Source organism: Thermobia domestica, chromosome 14 (assembly GCF_964235325.1).
Source record: "Thermobia domestica chromosome 14, izTheDome1.hap1.1, whole genome shotgun sequence".
Taxonomy (NCBI): domain Eukaryota; kingdom Metazoa; phylum Arthropoda; class Insecta; order Zygentoma; family Lepismatidae; genus Thermobia; species Thermobia domestica.
Window position 1 is genome coordinate 72,033,360 of NC_137467.1, and position 26,370 is coordinate 72,059,729.

At 37.4% G+C, this 26,370-nt stretch overlaps 1 protein-coding gene across 1 annotated transcript; it reads right to left on the reverse strand.

The window, feature by feature from the left end:
• Positions 1–343: 343 nt before the first annotated feature.
• LOC145669718 (uncharacterized) lies at positions 344–24,404 on the reverse strand. Its single transcript, XM_081738033.1, has 2 exons — positions 24,247–24,404; positions 344–1,585 (listed from the first exon to the last, which is right to left on the reverse strand). The coding sequence occupies exon 2, from the start codon at positions 1,492–1,494 to the stop codon at positions 445–447; it is 1,050 nt and encodes a 349-aa protein (XP_081594159.1). The 5' UTR covers positions 1,495–1,585; positions 24,247–24,404; the 3' UTR covers positions 344–444.
• Between the last annotated feature and the right edge of the window lie 1,966 nt (positions 24,405–26,370).

Here is a 26,370-nt window from a genome sequence, read left to right on the forward strand (position 1 = left end):
GACCACAAAACCCGGATAACTGCTTATTGTTTTCCTTTGGTGCAAACTTCCAATGGAGCGGCTATGGTCTATCTGCAAACAAAAGGAAGACAAATGGAGGAATTATAATCAAATTTCATAGCATGATCACAACAGCAAAACAATAAAAAAAATAAACGACAGAGGTCAGTGTGAACAATATAAGCAGAGCTATGTCAAAATTGCGGATAATTTTTTCCTTGCCCTCGTACAATTTTATTGGTATGCTTACCCTGAGGGGAAAATAGGTTCAACTATTTTCCATAAACTTATTCTCATCGTGCAAAGTACAGGCATTTCACCCAGTGGAAGTAATAAGACACAGTTATTATTAATAGGAATAGTTTATTTCAAGCCTTTTAGAAATAGATAATTGACAGTGGTATTGTTTCAGTGTTGGCAATGTTAGAACTGTTTAACTGCATGTCAAACTTCTTCATTATCCCTATGTATGACAAGAGTTCTTGTACTTTCCAATTTTTTTGAGGGAACTTGGATAGTAACTTTAGGCGTATTGTTGTCATCAACTGCGTCTGAAATGTTCAGCTCTACAGGCACACCAGCAATCACAAATTCAGGAATCTTACTCGTATCTTCTGTGTCTGTGGTAAACAAAGGGAAACACGCACAAGGATTATGAGCATTTCTTAATGAGCTTATGTGCAGATGTCCTAATACTGAAGATCGTCGTCTCTCATGGTCTTCTTCTACCTCAATTCCTTTTTGCATGTTCTTATCATATGCAACTATTTTCGTCATTTTTTTCTTGGTTCCAAATAAAGCATCAATCAAACTGACTTCAAAACCTGTATGAAAATAAAGTTCAAGTTGATCGTCTGATTTACTTGAGACATTCATTTGCCGTTTACTGCTGCTAAGAACATCTGATATGACGTCAGAACATGATTTGTACTTTTTACTAGCACATTTGGCTAAAAGTGCTTCCCTTCTGATGTTCTCGTCTGTGTCGATTTGTAATGCATCAGCCGGAAAGGAACTGAAATTCTTTCGATTTGATTCATACTCATCGTTGAAGCTAAATGGTTTCCGTTCCCTGGCTACAAATCTCACTTCATGTTTAGGTCTTTTAGGCGGAATAGTTGTCGTTGCTGTGTGTATATCTGGACTTTGTACACTCGTCGAATCACCTGGTTCTGCTGGTGACTCAGACGCTTTTCGTTTCTTACCTGTTACGAACTTCAAATGCTCCAAAGAAACTGGCATTGCCTTTAGCGATACTGGTACTGCTAGTTGTTTAGTTTGCTGTACCGCTGACAGCAAAGACGGTGAAGGTGATGGTGTCGTTGAATCTACTTTTAGGTTTGGTGTCGATGTTGTCTGTGCTGTGTCTTCAGATTTTAAATTGGTATTTTGCGAGCTCTTGATTAATCTGATTTCATCTTTGCCTATTTTAATACTATCCATTGTATTAAAACTTTTACCCAACATGGAAAGAAGTATTGACAAGAATGACATGTTAGAAAGCCTTGCTACATTCTCGAGGTCTTAATAATGCATAGTAAATTAACTCACGCTTCTTTCCAGTGTTCATATCTGCCAAAAAGGTCTGAAAAGAAACGAGTTATATAAGTTCAACAAGTTTCCTTGCCCGCTTAATGGAGGACGAAGATAAATTTTGCATATATCTATTGAAGATTTTCTATATACAAAAATATTTAAATGTTTGATAGATATATGTAAAAATTTATTCTTGCCATCCATTAAACACTAAAAGTAGAATTAATTTCATTATATAATGGTTCTATATTCCAGTTAATTATATACAGCTTGTCTCAACAGTCCCCTGGCATAGGCTAACTCTGTTATTATCAGAGTTACAACAAAATGTAAAAGGGGAAATCGTATTCAAATATGTTTTCAATGTAAAGTGAAGGAATTTTATAATCGGACGAGCCGTTTGGGCTGTACACTCTTTATGCGCCCAACGTTAAATGAAAATGCAACGCTGCCATTTATCTGGACACACAAGTGAATGAAGTTACCGCCTTTCACGCTAATGTGTCGATGGCCAGCCCTCATTTCAAACATGCCCCCACTCACTTTATGTTGTGGGCCAGGTAAATGGCAACATTATATTTTCATTTAACTCTAGTGACGCGCAAATTCCCAGGTTAATTTTTCCTTATAATACAAATTTATGCTGAGTATTTTTGTTCTCTGCTAGGCAGAACGAAGGATTTATTGTCTCCTTGGTTTAAGTCGTTTATCTCCCTTCGCGCTGACGTCAAGTTCAAGTTCTCTGGTCGATACCGACATCCTTTCGGTTAGCAAGGAAATATCTGTTTCATGACTCTATGTATACTATATGTGTATTCTTAGTATTAGTGATATTATTGTTAATATTATTGGTGTTAGAGAAAATAAGGAAAGTCCCATATAATCTGTGTGCTTAAAAATATTTTTATTTTTTTAAACCCAGATAAAGAAGTAGGGTAAATGTGCCAGTCCTCGACCACCTAACTCATTTTCTTATGGTCCTTAATCGTTTTTCACTCAATGGAAGAACTTAGGAGGATGCAAGTAGCTCACATGTGTTCCTAAAACTATATTTTATATATACTTTATCCAAAACTGAGATAACTTATACCATTTATGTAATATTAGTCGGAGAAACACCAGTAACTGATTTCTTTTAGTGTTCGACCATTTTTCGTCAATGTTCGACCGCCTACTCTTTATTCATCGTCCACTACTCGATTAATGTGCTTTTAATTACAGTATGAAGGCTAAAGCATAACTTTATCAAACTAATAACATCTGTACATGTTACATCATTAGTTTTTCAGGTATCACTTCGCAGTTTCGCACAATAGTCGCTGAGAATAAGTAATTTTGTGATAGTTTTGTCAAGAAAGGAACCACCAAATTCATTTAAGGTTCAGTGGAATGCAGCACCAAATATGCTTCGTCTTCTCGTGGTTGAAGGGGTATAAACCCCATCTTCTAAATTCGTTTTTAATTACTAATTGTGTTGCTACCTTGTATATCACTCTTTTAATTTGGTGCAGAAATAACACGTGTAACATTTTACTCAGTTTCCATGTAGACATCTCGAAATCGATTTGAACACTGATACGTCACAGGGTTGAAGAATATGTGTGCTGTTTGGTGAAAGGCAATAGAACACTATAGCATGGCTGGAACAAAATTCGCTGACTTCCATTGCCAAGTGTCTTGTGGCCGTCGATTAGCAGAAGGACTGGTTTCTTAATAGAGGGACCATTCACCCATTTTAGGAAGCCGTTTGCTATCCATTCGTAGTGTTTCACTTCGCATCCAGCCGCTATCTGACCTGACCTGCCTATGAAAATTTCTGAAGAAACTGCACTGAGACGTCCTTTGGAAGATGTCTTACATACAGATATACGATCATCGGGGATACAATTTCTCCTGCTGCGGAAAAAGTGCAAAGCAGTGTTAATGTTTCTTTCTCGTTGTCCTTCACCTCGTACATATTTTACCACGCTTTGGACCCCAACGCCTTTCCTGATTTGTAACACAGTTGAAAGGTGGATTCATTAGCATTAAATATTCGCTCAGAATCATTTAGAATATCAGATTGTCCCGTTTGTTTCAAGTATTTCTCAAGGTCCTAAAATCACAAGCGAATGTTTCCCTCGGTTACAGCGTATCGCGCCTTGTTCAAGGTTTAGGGACACGATTTGTGAGTGTCTCCTCAAGTAAGTGTAGTACCAGGTTTCACCAGCTCGATTGTCTTTGAACGGCGTTTTGCGGTTTTCTGAATCGACAATTCTTTTAACACTGTCAAAAGATCGTATTTCTTCTGTAGAAAGACCTTTTGCTCACATTAAGGAGACAGTTTGCTAATCCCTCTTCTTCTTTCTGTCTTAGGTATGGTTCTGGATCGGTTTTTAGCTTTTTGGGACTGTGACCATGAAATTTATCCATCAGCGTTACCCGAGGAATTCCATAGATTACTGATCCTTTTCTTATGGAGCGCTTCTTTTTGCGACAAGCGTCCAGAGCTTTGAGTAGATTCTCGTTTGAATAAGCTGGCAGTTTAAGCTTAGGCCTACTCACTCATTATCTCTGAAAGGAACAAAAATTCTTAAGGACATGCAAGGAAAACATGTATTCCAGACGTAAGCTGATAGTAGCTATTCCGCTAACAATATTTGAATGCGTTCCACGATGAAGCGAGAATAGTATAGTTCAGTATTAAACGAATTAGACCAAATATAATAAATTTAGTATTCAAATTAAATATCATACCCGAACAGTGCCGTTAATTTTCCATGAAAATGTTGGGAAACTACATGAATATTCAGTTACTTGAATTTGAATTTATTTTATGGACTTTAGGCATCTACGGTTCCGACCGGGATAGGGTGGGGGAGAGGATGTTGGAAGTTAGACGGCCACGACCAGGGCATTTGCCTGGTGTCACTGAGGAAAAACCCGAAAGAACTCAGTCAAGATGGTCGACCGCTGGGATCGAACCGAGGACCTTCCGAATGCTAAACCAACGCTTTACTATTCTTTTCAAAGTTCGGCTTAGCCGAGACATTAAGCCTGAATGCTCCTCGAGCCAATTGGAGGTAATCCAATCCTGACAGGGACACGAACACAGAATATTGGGGACAATTAAAAATACCCTTGCTCTTGAGAGGGATTCGAACCCTCAGTGGATTGATTGCCTCTTCACCATTACCACTGAGCCATGGCCATTCGGTGAATATTCATGTATTAACGGTAACACTTAGCAGATGATTATACAACTGTAAATTGGTCACTGAATTAGTGTTTGAATCAAGAAATTCTGCGAGAAAATACAAACGCAAAGCATGGTCGGACACTGAGAAAGAAACAGCTAATCTTCGACCAGTACAAATGTATTACGAAAAGTAGTGGTCGAACACTAGTAAATGTTTTCGTATTCCATTATAACTTCAGAATTGGTAACCAGGTACTCATTTCATGCAGATGAATCTAAAGTTAGTCGTTATTGATATTTCTACAATTTTTGAGTGCTCGACCACCCTGTGGTCGAACACTAGTTAACGAAGAATATTTCATAAGTCATTGTCCAACCACTACATTTTATTGATTTATTCCTCAAACCTTATAGTTATCACTAAAATTTAATTACTAAAATGTGCTCTACAGTTCCATATAACAGAATAATATGTGCATTTCTTACCTGATGAAATAAAACTATGGAAAAGCACGAAAAACAGGGCGCTGTCCTTCCCATTTGCAACAGATTAAAGTTGTCGAAAACTCAGTGCGTCTTCCGTAGGCATACATTTGATTGGCTATTACCGAATGCATGTGCAATATATTTTGACAGTATCTTTGTGATTGGTTCAGAATAAGGTGCAGTTCAATTATAACGGAAAATCATGCTTTTTTATCGGAAAATAAGCCTAATATATGGTTTTAAAGTGAAAAGTGGTCGGCAACTAGGGGGTGGTCGAAGACTGACACAACCACCCTATCTTTTCTGTTCTCCAACTGCAGATGTTATATATTTTAAAAGTGGGTGTTTTATAGATAAATTATATGAAGGGTAATCCATGGTACAAACATATATAAAATCTTATTAAGTTCAATACTTTCTCATGAAACTATGAATGATTATTGTATATCTTCATGTAAAAGCATTCTCCAAAGTTGGGGGCAACACACACAAAAACGCGGAGTTCAAAATACACCCACATACACGTATACGCACAAACAAAGCCCTTCTTTCTTACTCACCTCCGCCTAGGCACTCCTGACTATGCCAATCTTGATGTTAAATTCTGTTATCAGTATGACGTGTTCCAATCGCTACATTCTCCTCCCTCAGAGAGGAACTTTTCTCAGACTTTGCCTTTAGTGTCGTGCGCAAACCAATCAGCTTTCTTTTCAGGCTGATGACTACTATTTGATTCCTCCTTAGGGAACTTTCAGACTACCACGCATGACCAACCTTTGACCTGACAGTCCTAGTGCAACGTCTGCACACGTTACACCTATCCGCACGACCCCTAAATTGGTGCCGATTGCATGGCCTCACGAGCCATTTAAAAACTCAGATTTTGGCTCGTTCTTTGGACTTGGTCCCTATTTTTCAGGCCCCTCAAGGTCGAACTATCTAGACGGAGTCCGCAGTGTCTTAGATACAACCTAGCCCAGAAATTCCGAGTGATTCCTAGTAATCCCTGCCGTTTCCCCCGGAAGCTATCCACACCTTATCCTCTTGGCTAACTTGGCACTCTGTTTCTGAAAGCTTGACAACAGCCAGGAGTCTGCCTATAATTGCTGGTCGGCTTAGGAAATTGACGGTCAAAGTCTGCCTCCTTCGAACTTGACAATCTGCTTCTGCAAGTTTGGCTTCAGCCCGGACGTAAGCGTCAGAAACCGTTGGCCAGACTTCTGTTACTCCCCTATTTGATGTGGGTTTGGATAGAATCTAATTTCATTGCCTAGCTAGCCCAAACTCACCGGTAGATCAAATAATCTCACCTGGTAAACCTCCCCTATTTGATGTGAGTTTGGATAGACTCTAGGTTCATTGCCTACCTAGCCCAAACTCACCGTTTGATCAAATAGTCTCACCTGGTAAACCTCTCCTATTTTATGTGAGTTTGGATAGAGACTGGGTTCATTGCCTAGCTAGTCCATAACTCACCGGTAGATGAAGTAGTTATACTGGTACACAGAAACCTTATACTAGGACTGACTCGTGCCTCCCAGTCTAGTGAAGTTTTGTTTTGTTAGTGAGTTTCTCTTGTGATAATAATTAGAAATTGGAACTTGTCACGTAAGTTATATATATATATATATATATATATATATATATATATATATATATATTCTATAGACACGTATCTACACTAAAAGCCCCGGCTCGTAGACTTGTAATATCAATAGGACTAATAAACCGCAGGTGTACTGCAAAGAAAGGATCTTTGAGTTTTAGTTCTCAGTGATATCCCAAAGGGTTGTTAACTATAAAGCTTTTATCAAGATAATGAACTCCAGCCTTTTCTTAGAAGTTTAGTCTTGGCCGAGGCCAACGCTACTTTGTAAAACTAAGATCTTCAGATTGGTTGTTAGCTGAGTTCCTGTTCCAGTTTGTAACTTAGCCGCTCGTGTTATAATTGGTGATTTGCAGAAACTTCGTTGACCAATTCAGAAGTATTTTGGTTAATTGCTAAACTCTATAGTGTGGGTGCCGGTCTACGTAAACCCCACCGCCGGCCCACCACATAAATAGTGTACTGCCCAAACGGCTCATCCGATTTTAAAAAATCCTTCACTTTACATTGAAAGCATCATATTTAGAGACGGTTTCCCCTCTTATATTTTGTTGCAACTCTGATAACAACAGTTGTACTGTCAGGGAACTTTTGAGACACCCTGTGTATAATGAACACAATATATCGTCGCATGAGAACCAGTGGAACGTAACTCCAAAAATGCAGTTTTCGTTTTCTTCATGTTTGGACATAATTTTGAAAGCCCTATTTGGTATAAAGGGAACGTAACGCCATTTGTTCTCCTTGTCGATCATCTGTTGTAATATAGCTCAATTACTATCTTATTAAAAACACATCTTTCTAAGAAAATATTTTCGTCTTCTCGCCTATAAACCTACGAAAATGGAGTTACGTTCCTCTGGTTCTCATGTGACGATATACAAAATGCGTACAAATATAGATATTCTTTAATTAGTCCAGTAAAGATAGGATTGTGAAAGGAACAAATTAGTAACAAGCTAAAAATTGGCATGGAAGTAGGGGGATGTGTCAGGAATAACATACTAAAAGTCCCCTAAAATCCCACTGTAGCTTTTCCCGCAATTTTGAAAAATGTCCGCCATCTTTAGATGACGAGAAGCAATTTATGGAAATCGTCACCCTTTATGTTTATTCTTCTAGCCACCGTTCTAATTATCACAAAGCCATGAATCATATATGGTTGGAAAGCTTGAAAGACAGAGAATCTAAGTAAATAACATATATGCCCATCGTGCTAAATTTCTAGAAGAAAAAGAAGAAGAAAACAGCTTTTTTATTTTAAAAAGATATTTTCAGAAATCATTAGAAGTTGCTGACAGTTATTGCACACCAACGAAACACCACCAAAAGATATCCTTGATATTTATCTCAATCATAGCCAACAATTACACAAATCGGTGCAATACAAGCCGAGAAAAAAAATATAACTTATGTTACTTTCTGACCTCTTTATACAAAAGTGCATAAGGTGACATACACTTTCACGGTTCTAGTCAGCTTCTTTTATCACATAGGACCAAGAGTTATATATCATTAGAAATCTTAAGAAACGTACATTCGAACGAGGTAACACATACTAATCAACCCCAATTTGTGGAAGGAACGCGAAGCCCAAAATTTCGGGACAAAACGTGATTTTCGCATAAATTCTTTAAAACTTGCAACACTGACAATTATCGTATGTTAACAAAACTCAGCTACCATTTTCACTATCGTCATTATTAATTTACTTTTAAAATGGCCAACGTTTTTCCCAATGGAGTAAGCTTTTATGATACATAGTTTTACATCACTTAAATATAGCACAAAAATCATTTATTGACAGCATTAGAAAGTAGCAGAAATTGGTAGTCTCCTATTCATAGGAAAATCGTAATTCACACACTTAAAATCTCTCAACTACAATAGTCATTTGAATGTAATTTTTTAAAAATGTCTTGTTTAAACTAGAATGCAATTTTCCTCCTAGCATTCTTCAAATCAACTTAGTATTTACATTAGACGTTAGCACTTTAAGAACATTTTTGTAACTAGTCCATTCGGACTTATTTTATTAGAAATCAATGAGGTTATCATTATCTCGTTCATCTCTATGGTCTTCAACATTTGGTTCTGCATTCATACATCCAATTCCTCGAGAATGACATAAATTAGAGCATACAATTAATGCTTTCCGACAACCGTAAATACTTTCACAGCCCTTTTTACAGTTACAGGATATTACACGGAGCGGGTTCCTTGGTCATTCTTGCTGGTACGAGGATATCTCCTAATGTTGTCCATTCATATTCAGTCGGTCGCATATCATTAAGCAATACCTGGGTTCAAAAACGTACACTGTCAAAGAATGAATGGAATATGCCACTTTTAACGTACACACGTAAAGGTAATGGCCTTTCGGATTTAATCATTGAAGATATAAGATACATTCGTGTTCTGAATATCCAAACTGAAATCCACCTTCTGTACGATGTAACATGGATGATTCTCAAGTGGTTGAAGACACTAACTTGCCCGAATTGGAGTGGATTTATGCAGCTGGTGACAAGCAAGAACCATAAGTATCAAACATATTAAGTAGTAATTTTATCTTTTATCAATCTTCAGCCAATAAGCATGAATGCTGTATACTCGGCGCTTATGTTTGCCGGCAAAAAATGTGCAGGAAACAAGCAAAAAAGCGTGCTTAGTCACGTTGGATCAACCTTTGTACTCTAAAGCATGTGACATTGTAGCAGCATGTAGAAATTCTGGTGGATTACCATCAGGGGTTGTCAGACTTCGGTTTTTTTCCCTCTATAATGTCATTTATGGAAACAGTGGCATATATAATGAAAGGTAGTGGCATTGAAGAACTTTGGTCTTGTGTGTATGCTAGTAACTCCATGCCACAGATAAAGCTAGGCCATTCTTATTGTTTGTGCTTTGCGAGCTATTTTTTTTAACACAACACGTCCTTTAGCAGTTGCAATATATACTGTTTAATTAATGAATCAGACGGCACTGAGGAGTTTGTGCATCAATTGCGAGATGTCTGTATTCCTCTGATGACTGAAGAAGATATCAATACTGATGTAGTTGTTTAACATTCATAGTCAATCAAGATTGCAAATGACCTTAAGTTATTCATTGACGCTGCTGCAGAAACAAGCCGTATCTCTAAGTTATTCGCTCTGTACTTTCAGCTTGTAGAAATTATGAGTCTTTTAATTCGAAAGAACTGGAGACTTGAATCTTCATCTTCACTCCATGTAAGAAATGTTACCATACTTCTATGCAGCTGAGCATCTTTTGTATGCCAAATGCGCACATCTGTACTTACAAGAAATGTTGCGGTTGGAGGATGAAATGGATGTTCATCAGTTCCAGCTATTTGCAGGAGACGGTTACTTCACTATTCGTAGAAAATATATATTTTGGAGTGGTACATGGTCTGATATGACGATTGAACAGGTTTTAGCGAGAGCCATGAAGAGCAGTGGTGGACTGATTCATGGGAGAGGCATGACTGAAAAGATAATATCTAGGTGTGTGTCAAGTATGCCACTTACGAGAATGTCTTGAAAAATTATTAAACAAAGATAGGCATGAACTTCACACTGGTCGGCATGTGGACCTGTACCAAAGCAGTCAATCTCGTGATATATTACATCTAAAGAAATTCTTGCGTTGGTTTTGCCAGCATTCTCCATTCCCTTCATATCCGGAGCTCGCGTCCCTAAGCACTGGCATGGTAGGTAATGAAATGGTCAACTGATAAGTCTAAAGAAATCGGATTGACTGCTATGGAAGGAATGTTTGGACAGACTTTGGGAAATGTGAAACTTAAACAAAAAGATAAAGTCGTCCCACTATCCGTAATGCACAATCTAGTGCGTATCCGTGATGAGCTACTGGCTGTAAACACCATACTTCAACTTAATCATATGAGTAGAAGTCCGAAAAAGAAATCAAGCAGTGTTTTGCTTATGAGCTTGCACCCCATTCACTTTCTCTCTTCACAGAAATGTCTGTGAGAAAAACGAAAAAGTCCGCTTTGTACGACATGTTTGAATATCGGACAAATTTTAAAACTCAAATTAAAAACACTGTGTACGTTATAGATGGAGGCTTGCTTCTGCATCATGTTGTTTGGCCATAACATGGAACATACCTTGACGTGCACAACTCGTATGTGTCCTATGTACTCACAAACCCTGGAACGAAAGCAACAATTATTTTTTATGGGCATTGCACTGAAAACTGTACAAAAGCCGCTGAGCGGGAGCAACGTGAGTCAAAGGTTCAATCAGCTTTGGTGTTATTCACAAATGAAACCATATTATTAACAAAAAAGGATAAATTCTTAGGTAATTTCAAAAATAAGGATTGTTTCGCCCGTGAGTTGATGGACACAAGCTGGAATTCAAACCCAGTAAGCAAGAAGTGATGCTGACGCACTTATAGCTAAAACTGCTGTAGCCAAGTCTTTAAATCCTTGTCGGCATATCATGCTAACTGGCGAGGATGTTGACGTTTTAATCATTTTGCTTGAACAAGGTAATAATCAGTACGACATCACATTTCGAAATAATCAATACAACATTGGACGTGTACAATACGTGAGTAAAGAATTTAGTACTAAGAAGTTGTAAGATACACAGACAAATATACTAACTGTTTTGCTCAGTTACCATGTTTTAACTGGATGCGACACATCATATGGTTTGTATCGACAGGGAAAGAAAAAGCCATTGCGATTACTTCAAAAACTGCAATTCAGAAGTGTGTGAATTACGATTTTCCTATGAATAGGAGACTACCAATTTCTGCTACTTTCTAATGCTGTCAATAAATGATTTTTGTGCTATATTTAAGTGATGTAAAACTATGTATCATAAAAGCTTACTCCATTGGGAAAAACGTTGGCCATTTTAAAAGTAAATTAATAATGACGATAGTGAAAATGGTAGCTGAGTTTTGTTAACATACGATAATTGTCAGTGTTGCAAGTTTTAAAGAATTTATGCGAAAATCACGTTTTGTCCCGAAATTTTGGGCTTCGCGTTCCTTCCACAAATTGGGGTTGATTAGTATGTGTTACCTCGTTCGAATGTACGTTTCTTAAGATTTCTAATGATATATAACTCTTGGTCCTATGTGATAAAAGAAGCTGACTAGAACCGTGAAAGTGTATGTCACGTTATGCACTTTTGTATAAAGAGGTCAGAAAGTAACATAAGTTATATTTTTTTTCTCGGCTTGTATTGCACCGATTTGTGTAATTGTTGGCTATGATTGAGATAAATATCAAGGATATCTTTTGGTGGTGTTTCGTTGGTGTGCAATAACTGTCAGCAACTTCTAATGATTTCTGAAAATATCTTTTTAAAATAAAAAAGCTGTTTTCTTCTTCTTTTTCTTCTAGAAATTTAGCACGATGGGCATATATGTTATTTACTTAGATTCTCTGTCTTTCAAGCTTTCCAACCATATATGATTCATGGCTTTGTGATAATTAGAACGGTGGCTAGAAGAATAAACATAAAGGGTGACGATTTCCATAAATTGCTTGTCGTCATCTAAAGATGGCGGACATTTTTCAAAATTGCGGGAAAAGCTACAGTGGGATTTTAGGGGACTTTTAGTATGTTATTCCTGACACATCCCCCTACTTCCATGCCAATTTTCAGCTTGTTACTAATTTGTTCCTTTCTTGGCAGAAAAATGGGCTATCTTTACTGGACTAAATCTTTGAAGTGATCTTCTGACTGCTTTTGCACGACTTTAAACATATTTTAAAAAACAAACGTCGATTTCTATTAAATGAATCTACTAATGTCATTCATGTGCAAACTATAGCTGTCTGTGGCGTATGCGAAGGGACATTTCCAGGTTTTAACCCCCATTTAAATAAGATGTTTGGAAAAAAATAACATTTACTATTTTTAAATGTGTATACAAAAATGATGCATGTCTTAAAAGGCTATGTTTTGAGTGCCTGAACCCTCCCCCTTGATAAAATTCTCTGCACGCTACTGATAGCTGTCTCTTTTGAAAGTAGCTTCAGCAAATGGCTGAATTTCGAGTTGCATTCGAGTGTTACACGCTTTCTTTATGGTCTATTATAAACATTTACAAGAATCGAGATGGAAGTATTAATTTCAAGTTTCAATTCTTCTCGAATTGGCGAGCCGCGGTAGGTAAGTGGTAGAGCGTTCACCCCAGCTCTCGCCACGTGGATTTCGTGGTTGATAAACATCATGTGTGGGGGTTTTCTTGGAGTTCTCCCGTTTCCTCCCACTTTATTCATTTCACCACTTCCTTCATTTCTCATCATCACCGTGTTCTTTAGCCCAGCCGGCATAACAATGGGGCATTAAAATAAAAAAAAATCATTCTTCTCGAATTGATAGGAAACCCAAACAACTGCAATGTGCGGGGGAAATCCGCCCGGACATTATTTTACCCTTAAAAAGGAATCCGTGCCTGCGTTAAAAAGGGTGTATGGTAACCCTGTATATCGTGGTTATCTACGTAGGAGAAGTTAATTAATTATTCTTAATATCCTGCATTACTGTTAAGTAATTATTGCATTATTCATTTTAATGCTTACAATGCTTCCACAGCTTTAACAGACGCTACGCACCTGAATATATGCCACTTAAAATGTTTTACGAAACTATTGTAGGCCTAATGGCCTAATGTATATATACATTTTTATTTAAATCACAGCACAACAATTATGAATAACCTGTTTATTTACCTTTAATTAACTTCCGTAAGTTAGATTAAAAAAAAAGAAAAGGTTTATTATCAATTCATATTTTCGTATCTTATCGAATACATATTAAATCATTCCAAGGTTTTTCGCTTTCTCTTCTGCCATATCAAATTTACCTTTAAAATTTAATAAATTTAATTATACACACACACGCACACACACACACACACACACACACATATATATATATATATATATATATATATATATATATATATGTGTGTGTGTGTGTGTGTGTGTGTGTGTATCGAGTTATCCACTATTATGTCCCTATTTTTATTTTACTGTTATTGTATCACAAACGATTTAATATAAATAACTCTACAATTATATTGTGTTCTATTCTATGCTATTACATGCCATTATATAATTGTTACGTTATTGTTGTTTGTTGCAGGTCCAACCAGTAATTAAGTGAAGATGGCACAGAGACTGAACATTGCTGACCGTGCTCGGATTGCAGCGAGGATGGAAGTATGGCAGTCGTCTGTAATGGTGCAAAGATGGTGGAGACGGAGAAAGAAGTACGCGACTCTGGGGTTGCAAACAATAGAGAGACTGCATGCGAATTTGTTGCGTACGGGTTCGGTTACTCACCAAAAGGGTGCTGGGCCCCCAAAGAAAGTTGTCACTGAAGAGGCTAAAGCAAACGCTGCTGCGGCGTTTGCATAAAGTTCCACGAAGTCCCTGAGACAATATCATAGGGAATCTGGTTTATCGTATGGTTCGGTACAGCGACTGATGAAGGAGATCTACTGGAGACCATAGAAACCATATTTTCTCCAGGCATTGTCACCGGAAGACTGGTTTTAGAATGGAGTTTGCTGAATCCACATTACAATGGACGAAAAAACCAGATATCCTGAGAAATATTCTATGGTCAAACGAAGTAGTGTTCCATGTGGGTGGGTTCATAAATCGTCAAAACTGCCATTACTGGGCCCCTAGTAACAACAGTTCTGTAGCTACAATTGAAAAATTGCAGTCACGTTCTTCGCTGACTGTGTGGTGTGGTATTCGTGATGACACCATTATCGGTCCTTACTTTCTTCGTGAAATAATGAATGCGGAAAGGTATGTACACATGCTACAAACGTTTGTTTATCCCATTATTTTAACCTGGGACGGAGTTGACAATTTCTACTTTATGCATGATGAGGCACCTCCTCATGATTGCGTTGGTTTGACTATGCTTTTCCAGGCCGCGTTATTGGACGTTGTGGAAATGTTGAGTGGCCACCGAGAGGACCAGACTTGACCATGAGCGCCCGAAGGGGAGGGCAGAGAGGGACCCAAACCCCATGGCTCACGAAAATATATAAAATTTTCTTAATACAAATAAAAAGTACCAAATGTAATATAGCAACCAGGGATTTGAGTCCCCCTAGAAAATTTATTCAGGCGCCCATGAACTTGACCCATTGGATTTTTTCCTCTGGAGGTATTTGAAAGAGAAAGTGTATGCCAGAAAATCGCGTGACTTGGACACTTTGGAAGCAGTCATTAAGGAAGAGTGTGCGCGGGTACCAAATGACATGTTTCAACGATCTGTGAAGAAAGTTAGGCCCCGACTCCAACAGTGTGCTACTAAAGTTTGTTCCAGGCAACCTGATAGGAAACCCCTACCTCCCACCACTTAGGGGAAAGTAGTCGTTGATCTTCACAGGGAGGGAAGCTTTTCTAACAAATAGAATCGCGTAAACTCTAAATTCGTAAGTCAATTCGCTCGCACCTGATGTTGAGAAAGTACTGCTATTCCTTTTAGCTATCAACCGCGAGCAACAATTAGTGTTTCTAATTTTTGTCTTGTTGAAAAGTATTGCATATTATTTATGTACTAATGTTTACCCTCAGTGTAAAACATATTATTGTCTTAACAAATATCGAAAACATTAAAATCAATAACAGCTGAATCTGCCCAATTTTGTATGAATGTGGAAGTTGATCCCTAAAACGAATACAAGAACGGGAACTGCGGGGTTTCGAAAATAAAATGATAAAAATATTTGGAGCAAAAGAGGCATACATTCAGGTAAATTAAAACGCTATACAAGCTTTTATTTCATAACAACTACAGATCACCGAGTACTATAGAAATAGTAAAGTTAATAAGTAGGCCTATAAGATAAGCATGACATGTTGCTTGTACGGGAAACACACACCAAGTCACCAAGTCCTCTTCTAAAAGCCTAGGAGGAGCTAGGCGAAAGAGAAGGCTTCCAGACAATGTAAAGCATGATATTTGAAGGATGTTTGATTTTAAAAAAACATGGTACATTGACCATTTCTCAGGTTAAAATCTAATGGAAATGTTTGTTTCTGCTACGATGAGCCTTTGAGCTCTTTAAACCAAAGTGTTCGTTATTTTTGTATAATTGAACAAACTCGTATTTATCGTTACTCTTTCTTTCTTATAAATAACACTAGCCAACAGTGAAAATATAACTGGAATGAAATAAATGTTTGTTAACTATATCGACCACGATGATAACGAAAACAACAATGAAAAACTCGAATTAGCTCTCGTTTCCAAGTTAAGTGGGGGAGGCGCATTTAATTATAAGTATTATATTTTATTAGCATTCATTGTCCATCTCTTCCTATTATATAGGCTTCAAATCCCGCTGATGGTAGACAGTGATTAAATTTCCTGCAGGGAACAATACCTGTGTGTATTTTGTCGCTATTTTAGCCTGGGCTCGTAGCAACAAGGGGAAGGAGAATAGAAAGGGAAGAGTGGAGAATGTTTCATTTAGGCGTGTTTTCAGTGTTACAAGCTGTGTTCTGTTCGGATGCTGGAAGAACGTGTTAGTGAAGTGTAGTTAGTGTATGTGGTCATTGTGATTCAATATGTCTCGCAAATGCGTAAACAGTAGGCCTACTGACAATTTTTGTTACAACTGCGGGCAGGCTACATTGAAATCACAAAGGAGGTCAATAAAGCCATATATTAGGAAGGCGTACAGTCTGTATTTTGGCTGAGAAATCGGGGACTAGGACAAGCTCTGGGCTCCTCATATATGTTACATATATTGTGTCTCGAGTATGCATTTCTGGTTGAATCGTAAAATATCTTCTATGGGCTTTGCTATACCCATGATATGGCGAGAACCATTAGACCATGTGGATGATTGTTACTTTTGTATGACAACTCCATTAACACATGCTATTTCCAAGAAGAAAAGTTTTCCTTGACATATCCTAACATACCGTCGACCATGCGACCAGTGCCTCACGGAGACGGACCGCCTGTTCCTGTCCCACCTGTGATAGTGACGAGGGCGGTAGTGAAACTAGTGCTGCACCATCACCTTTAAAACAAAATTCTTCAAAAGATCCTGATTTTTTGTAACGATGAGTTTACATAGAATCACTAAATAACACAGTGTGAACTTAATGACCTAGTGAGAGATCTGGAATTGCCGAAAGGTAAAGATGAACTGTTGGCGTCAAGACTGCAACAGTGGAATTGTCTTGGTAAGAGGGTAAATGTGACTGCGTTCCGTAACCGGCATATGTCATTCCTTCCACTTTCGAAACTGAAAAGAACTTGGCATTTTGTACTGATGTAGAGGGACTAATAGCAGCTATGGGCATTGAAGTGATGAGTGGAGGTTTGTTCATCGACTCTTCCTAAATAAGTCTCAAGTGTGTCCTACTGCATAATAGCAACGTGTTACCATCGATTCCGATTGAATATGCACCTTACATGAAAGAAACGTATGATAACATGAAGCAATTGTAATTACGATTGAACTATGATAAGTTTAAATGATAGATTTCCCGGGATCTGAAAGTTATAGGCATATTACTTGGGCTACAAAACGACTACACCAAATTCTGTTGTTTCCAGTGCTTCTGGGATAGCCGTGAAAAGCACTTCATTATAAAAAGAAAGATTGGCCTAAGCGCAAATCACTTGAACCACGACCTTACAATGTTATGCACGAAGCACAAGAAACTATAAGGATCTTGTATAAAATCTGCACCGCCACGATAGACTACGGTGAAACATGTCCTGAAAGCATTTATTGGATTCCCACTTGGACTTCTTTCCTGACAACTGTGGTATTGTAAGTGACGACGAGCACGGAGAACGCTTCCTCCAGCAAATTTCGGACATGGAAATGAGATACCAGGGAAAATGGAATGCATCAATGTTAGCCGATTACTGCTGGACACTAATCAGGGAATCAGCAGAAAACTACAAATGCCAGGCTAAACTGTTTCGCCTTCAGTAACCTTCCTCCTAGGGATAACAAGGTAAATACATGCATAGGCTTATATAGGCAATAACGTAAAATTATCATAACTTCAAAACGAGAGCTAATCTTGCATTTTCATTACCATTTTCGTTATCAGCACACTCGAAAACATAAAGATTAGCTGTTCTCATGCCAGTTACAGAAAAAAAGTAAAATTTTGTTGGCTAGTGTAATCAACTCTTGTTACATTAGACTATCCTGCACGTCTGGGACCGCGGTGGCTCAATGGTAGAGCTATCACCTGTGGTGCATGGGGCCCCTGGTTCCAATCCCAGCTCGCATGAAGTGAACTTTGTGGTGGACAAACACCGCGTGCGTGGATTTCCCGTTTCCTTTCACTTTCTTCATTCCACCATTTCTTTCATTTCTCATCACCGTCTCCTTTAGCCTAGCCGGCATAACCATGGAACGTAAAACTCAAAGATTTTATTTTATTTTATATTCTGCACGCCATAATCAGTGATGAATTCAGGGGGAAGCCCGGGGGAATCTCACCCGAAGAAAATTCATTCCTCCCCGGAGAAACTCTTAAAGTTTCAATCACAAAATGTAGAAATTACTTCACCCAAACTCCCCTCTCCCCGAGGAGTTCACATTTCCCCAGTGTGAAAGAGTCTGAATTCAACACTGGCCATAGCCGTCTCTCTCTAGAAGTTAATTACTGCAAATGATTAGGCCTATTCCTATTAATGGAGACCGATAATATTTCTAAGACAATAAAAAGTCATTTTCCCCTCTTCTGCAAGAGAGCTTGTTCTTTTTAATGTAAGAACAACTGTTAATAAGAGAGGAAACAAGATTTTTTTTTAGCATTTCAGGTTCTATTATTATCATCTTAACGCTCTGATTATTTACTCATATGTATTGTACTTGGTTTTCGATTTTACACAGTGTGCTTGGGTTTCCTCGGTGTTCTCCCATTTCCTCCTACTTTCTTCATTCCACCATTTCATTCATTTTTCATCATCATCGCCTCCTTTGGCCTAGCCGGCATAACCGTGGAACGTAAAAGATTTCATTTTCGGATTTCGATTTCATATTATTATGAAATTATTGTATCAATAAGAAAATAAAAATTAAATTACCAACCCTGCCATCCCAACATTATGTCACAAGCCCGGCTGCCAAAAAGAAGGAAAATAAACAATACAACTGTTTCGTAAAATTTCCATTATAATAACACTTGTTATCTCACTAATGCAGGCAAATGTAATTGTTTTAAAATACGTAGTGTTATTATGAAAGTTATTGTTATTTAGACATATTTAGATACACTCTATACCTCCGTGTACGGGGGCTGATGATGAAAGACGGAACACCAACATTCACCTGTACTTGAGCGTAGTTGGGGGAAAACTTCTTCTTTTTCCTGTCAGCTTACGTGAAACAGTTTATAATGCTGGTGACTACGTTGAATGAAATCGCAAGGACCATAGTACATAATAGAATTGACAGCAATTATGTAACATTGTTAATGACAGAATAATAGTGAAATGAAAATACGGATATAATTGTGGATCATCTTGTATATATATATACAGGGTGGGCCATTTTAATTAATCCACGGAAATATCTAAAAAATTATAAAACATAGAAGAAATGTTTGAAGTAAACGTTATATATTGCTAAGGGGGAAAACCATTTCCGCCAAAAGTACCCCTCCCCACCCCCCGGAAATGGGGGTAACGGGGGGTAACTTTGAAATGTCAAATGGGAACATGGGTCGAGTAATACCTCGTTCGAAAGGTCTTGGAAAACTAAGTAACGCTGTACCAAAATTTGTTTCATATGGAGCACCAGTTTCAAAATGGCCGCCATAATATAGTTCGGAAACTCCAGTAGCCGTAGTATGAAAACCATGGGAGGTAAATGAATGGAACAAAATTGAAATACGTAAATATCATAGGGCATATCGAATAGTGTGGTCCCTGTGATACTAGTGGCCTCCCTGAAGGGGTCTTGGGGGCTAACTTCAAGATTTCAAATAGTAACATGAGTCGAGTGGTACCTCGTTCGATAAATCTTGCAAAATCAAACATCTTGCAGGAGAAAACGATTGAGGTGAAATGGCAGTGTTCTCAAAAGGCCGCCGAAACATAGTATCAGTGTCAGAGAAAAGGTTTAGTATGAAAGCGATTGGAGATAAATCAACAGAAGAAAAACTGGAATAGGTAACTGACGTAAGGCACATCGAGAGGTGTTGTCGGGGTGACTCCACTGAAAGGTATCCGGGGCCAACTTAAAAAATTTCAAATAGCAACTTGAAGCGAGTAACATCATGTTACATAGACAAATGAATATCAAACAGCTTCTGTAAGAATATTTTCGACATGAGACACCGTTTTCAAAATGATCGCCAAGACATGGTGAATGTGTCTAAGAAAACGTCTAGTGCCCATAGTATGAATACGGGTAGAGATAAATGTAAATAACGAAAATTAAATAGAAAAACCACGGAGGCGTTCCAAGGCTCGAGAATGATACAACAAATATAAAAATGTTAGAGTAAAATTGCCATAATGTATAGAGAGATATCCAAGTCCTGCAAAATAATCTTTTCCTGTACTCTGTATGTGAGCGGGGTGGAAAGTAACAGTGAAAGTTCAAATGAGAACTCTACTTTAATTCGCAAATTAAGGCTACCTTACAAATAGGTATGGTATGGTTGAAACATTTGTTTGTAAGGATGACGCTGTAGTGACTATAAAAAGGTGAAATTTTATTTGAATGGTAACGCATATCTGTATGGCTAAGTATGATTTGATGCGAAAACAGAAGGAACGTTATACGAAAGAAGTTGTCGAATAATGCTGTTGCTGGAACTTACAAACGTGTGAATTTGCTAATCTCCGTCGGCACAGAAACTTTTATGCAATGCGTGCTGGTTATTCGGAAAGCATTTCGGGGATATACGTACACATTGTTTCGTCCCTCAAGCTCACAATATGACATGAGTGCTAATAGTTGATCAAAATGTAACTGTGGCCAAGGGCGCCCATGTTGTAGTTTCCAAGGGAGGCAAGAAAAAGCGACATTTCAAATATAGTTTCAGATTTTGCTGTAGCTATTCTAAAAATTCTATTGAGTTTTCGATATTCCGAAGCACAATTTCCTCTAGGGAGGCGAGAGCCCCCTTGCCCCCTTATGGGCGCCCTTGACTGTGGCAATCCGCATTAACTGAGTGCACTAATTCTCTATCCCTGAAGTCTGCCTTCCAAACAGCATTGGGTAGGTCAAGCGTACGCCCGAACCGTTGTCCGGTCGGACATTGAAATTTTGAAGTTAGCTCACAAGATCCCTCCAGGAAAGACGCTGGGATCGCAGGGGTCACATCATTCGATATGCCCTATGATATTTACGTATTTCAATTTTGTTCCATTCATCTACCTGCCATGGTTTTCATACTACGGCTACTGGAGTTTCCGAACTATATTATGGCGGCCATTTTGAAACTGGTGCTCCATATGAAACAAATTTTGGTACAGCGTTACTTAGTTTTCCAAGACCTTTCGAACGAGGTATTACTCGACCCATGTTCCCATTTGACATTTCAAAGTTACCCCCCGTTACCCCCATTTCCGGGGGGTGGAGAGGGGTACTTTTGGCGGAAATGGTTTTCCCCCTTAGCAATATATAACGTGTACTTCAAACATTTCTTCTATGTTTTATCATTTTTTAGATATTTCCGTGGATTAATTAAAATGGCCCACCCTGTATATATATATATATATATATATATATATATATATATATATATATATATATATATATATATATATATATATATATATATATACAAGGTGCCCGGTGAGGAAGTATTTTGGAGGAGTATACAGGGTGCCCAGTGAGGAGTATACAGGTATTTTGGGAAGTGCTAGGGAAGTCATACTAAACCAAAAATTTTATATGAACATCTATTCCCCCTGGTTCCCGAGAAAAAGGGGTACATTTTCAGCTCCTGAAACTTGTTGAGTTCCAGTTAATTGCGTATAGCACACAGGCACGTACCCAGGATTTCGTAAAGAGGGGGGGCGGGTCCGTGACATGAAATACTGTGGTCACCACACCAGGGACTCGATCATCCTAATTATTTTAATGGCAACATATATTGTTCGTTTAGCAAGAATTTCGTAATGGTGGTGGGGGGGGAGGGCGTGACATGAAATACTGTGGTTATCACACCAGAAGCTCGATCAATCTAAACTATTTTAATGGCAACATGTATTGGTTTGTTAGGGCAATAAACTGAAGATATATTATTAAGTATTTTACTAACAAACTGTGAAGAAATCTCCATTAAAAGAATTTGAAAAAGTATTGGAAAAGATTTCACAATATCTACGTGTCTTATTCTGTTTATTCAAATATAACAATTTTCCTTTCATTATGACCTCAACTATTATAAAAAGTAAATATCCACTATTATAAAAAGTGCATATCCAATAATGTCTTGTAAAATAATTTTATAATGTCTGCGTTCCTTTCTCTGTTAAATCAAATGTTAACGTAATTTCTTTTCACATATCTTTTTTGTTTTCATTATTCCGTCAATTACTGACTGTTCCAAATGACAGGTTAAAGAAGTAGTAGAAAACTGTTTTTGAAGTAACACGTTTGACACTGCAGAGAAGCAATGACGAAATGTTATGATAAAAAATGTCCACATTGTTACAGAACGGCATTATGCTTTCGAAAGCTTGAAATTTCTTTACTAATAGCAGAAATTCTGAGAATTCGGTAACTTTTCTAGAAATTTGAAATTTCCTGGATATCCTGCTCATTCGCCACTATGTATTGCAAGTAATACAAATCTCCTCATAAGAAAGAGTAAAAGCTTGCTGTAGCTTTTTATTTTTAACACTGATTCTTATTTTTCTCGTTTCTTTTTGTTTCATCCTTCCTTAATTTTTTCATTTTTAGTTTCGAAGGGAGGATCCGGACCCCCCCCCCCTTCCTCTTGGCTACGTGCCTGAAGCATGTCTTGTAGTTGGTATAAAGCGAAAATTATATCTCATTTGAAAGGTAATGAAGTAAGCTTTCCGATGTGTACAGGTTATTTATTGCAAGTATGCCCGAAGGAGGGAAGTAACAGAAGGGATTTTTTTTAATCCCTCTTTTTCTATAGTGCCGTAGGTTATTTTTGGCACTTATTCCGAAGTTGATCATCCGCCTGGTTTTCGATAAAAGCGTAACAACAGCTCCGAAAATTTAAAAATCATCAACTTTTAGGACCGCTTTAAAAAGATATAATAAAGTAGGGTAGGCCAGAGTAGAGTAAGGTAAGAATAAGTAGGATAGAGTAGGGTTGGGGTAGCTTAAAGTTTGGTAGACGCTTTGACCCATTTTTTAAAATTAATTGTAATTGCTAAAATTGACGGGTTAAGTTCCAAAGTTGGGCGTCCATTTCCAGCAAAATTTTTAAAATTTACAGGAAAGATATGGATAATTTGATCGTTTGTGTGCTTGATAATATATAAGGGTCCCGAAAAATCTGTTTATTTGTTATATATAAGCGGTTATGAATATGGGACTATACGCCGAGCGGAGTGAATTACTTATCGCAAGGTAACCGAACAGTTGCATTGTGGGAAAGTAACGAGCATTTATGTTACCAACATGGCTAATGTACAAGGGCAATGTACTAACAGTTTTAACATTTATGAAACAATACGTTGATAGCGAGCAAAATCTTTTAAAAGTTTGTGAAGAGCACGGATTAATGAACCTAATAACAAATTGCAGAAAATGTGGAAAGGAGATAAGAGCGAAAAAACGTGGCGAAAGTGGACGCCCAACTTCGGAATAAATGCCAAATTGACCCATTTGTAATTCCTCGTCTCTGCATAAGGATGCCAAATGGAGCGTCTCTGTACACCTGCAGCCGTGTTAAGAATACAAATGCTCGTTACTTTCGCACAATCCAACCATTCGGTAACCTTGTGTGATATATATATAAACACAACTTCTGCTCTCCTTACATATTACCAAGCACACAAACGAGAAAATTGAAATGAAATTTTTAAGTTTTACGTCCCATGGTTATGCTGGCTAGGCTAAAGGAGACGCTGATGATGAGAAATGAATGAAATGGTGGAACGAAGAAAGCGGGAGGAAACGGGAGAACACCGAGGAAACCCACGCACACTGTTTGTCCACCACAAAGTTCACTTGGCGGTAGCAGAGTTTGAACCCGGGACCATATGCATAAACACTCTACCACTGAACCACCGCGGCCCTACAAACGAGCAAATTATCCATTTCTTTCCGGTAAATTTTCAAAATTTTATTAAAAACGGACGATCAACTTTGGAACCCTTACTTTTTTATATATATATCCAGTTTTTTAAGGTTATTTTGTAATTCCTAAGATAGCTAATGATTATCTTATATAAAAACCTTTTGCTCATATAATCACTAATGAATTTCTTACCTCATGAAACATGACGTCTAAATTTCTAATTTCAAAATTAAATAAAGAGTTAAATAATTTTACATTTTTGAAAATGCTTCCGAGAGCTTGTCTAAGCCTAAGCCTAGCCAGGAGGATCCGTTACATTTTGATGTTTCTTCTTCTTTCTTTCTTTAGCTTAATTGAAGCTTTACCATCTTCAGATGCAGACCAAGTTTCCGTCAACCATATCTTTGATTTCTGTCATAAAAATTGTTTTGCAATATAATAATTTTAATATAAAAATTAATGATTTCATGAACGGATGGTGTATAATTTCGTGCTCCCAAATATCTCTTGATCTAATAACTAATTGGTTCATATTAACTTTACTATCTTAAATATCTTGAACTAGAAATAAAAATCACTGAACAAAGCAATGTTTATTTTAAAATAATAAATGTGTAACAGTTTCGCCAACTAACTTAAACTAGAAATAAAAATCACTGAACAAAGCAACGTTTATTTTAAAATAATAAATGTGTAACAGTTTCGCCAACTAACTTAAACTAGAAATAAAAATCACTGAACAAAGCAATATTCCGCCTTATGCAGGGTCGTTTTGACATGTGATTAGAGTAATACTAAAAGCCTGACTACTGCGGGGAACATAAGTTAGTCGAACTCTTTAGTATGGCTCTAATAACACTTCAAAACGTCTCTGCATAAGGCCCATTTTTTTTAAAATAATAACTGTAATAGTTTCGCCAACTATAGCTCCATCAGTTCAGTTCAAGTTCAAGTTCTTGATGTACTTTCTTTGTAAAGAAAAATCCTTGTGCTCAAATAATGTCAACATCACTTCTCGTCCAGCACACGTGATTAAATTAACTCACTGAGAATATTACTATTGTCTTATTTAGTAGTTGAACTAATCTGATTTATTAGGTATTTTTCGTCTTTGTTAATCGCACGTCAGAATGTCAATTCAAATATATACAAATTAAGAATAATTGTACAGTTAAATTCACATTTCTTCGTGGAAATACTATTCAAGTACCTTTCTACACTTTTGAGTTGTCACAGGGCACAGATAAAGTTGAGGTGCGTCACTAGAAACTAATTGTTCAAAAATTACAATTCTTTCAACAATTGCCTCCTAACGCCTTCCATACTCTATCTTTCTTGGCATCTGCCCACCAATAGGTGTTTGACAAAAGCCCACCAGAGCTTTCGTATAAGCTGACAAAACATACAAATGAAAGAAATAAATGATTTGGAATAGTCATCCATATTTTTCGAACATATTTGAGAATTACTAAATTTAATTAAACCACACCATGCCGATTAAGAATATGGTAACCACTTTTTGGAAAATTTTGAAGTAAAATGGTACATTAAAAGATGCAAATAATGCCATTGAGCTCATCTGTCTATGTGCTATATGATGTACGCTCATAACAAACACATATTACATGAATTTGGAAGCTTGACTCCCTTGACGAACTTCTGCGTACGCCACTTCCGTGTATGTGTCACGAGGAATAGTGTCCAAGGTGATAATGATCTACAGAATTCATAGCAAAACAAAACTGTATCTGCAAAGAGTAATATTCAATGGAACAGAAACTTCAGTGACAGAGGGGCCTTTTGTTCAGATCGCAAAAGACTTTTTTTCTTTCTTTTCGAGAAACCTAGCAGTTTTAGTTCATTTTTAATATTTCAATATAAATGTGCGGGTTTATATCAACCTGTACGTAATTATTCGGGTATGTGCCAAATATATACAAATTCTCTTATTTCTAAATTTCTGTTTGTTCTGTGTAAATACAAGTTAATTAATATAAGTATTAAGACAGATTGTTGGCTTCGAGTTGCCTTGGTGTAAATAAATCTCATCGATATGGAAAGTTTGCTTAATCCAGCATGGGATGGTTGTACTCTTATTGAACAAATGTTGGTAAGTTATATGTGCTGACGCTCTAACATCCACTGTTGCTGTCGAAATAATAATAATAATAATAATAATAATAATAATAATAATAATAATAATAATAATAATAATAATAATAATAATAAAGTTCAGCAAGTACTCGATGGAAAGTATACTAGGTATAATAAAGTCCTACAGATCCCACGTATTTCCCTTCAGATTAACATACCCTC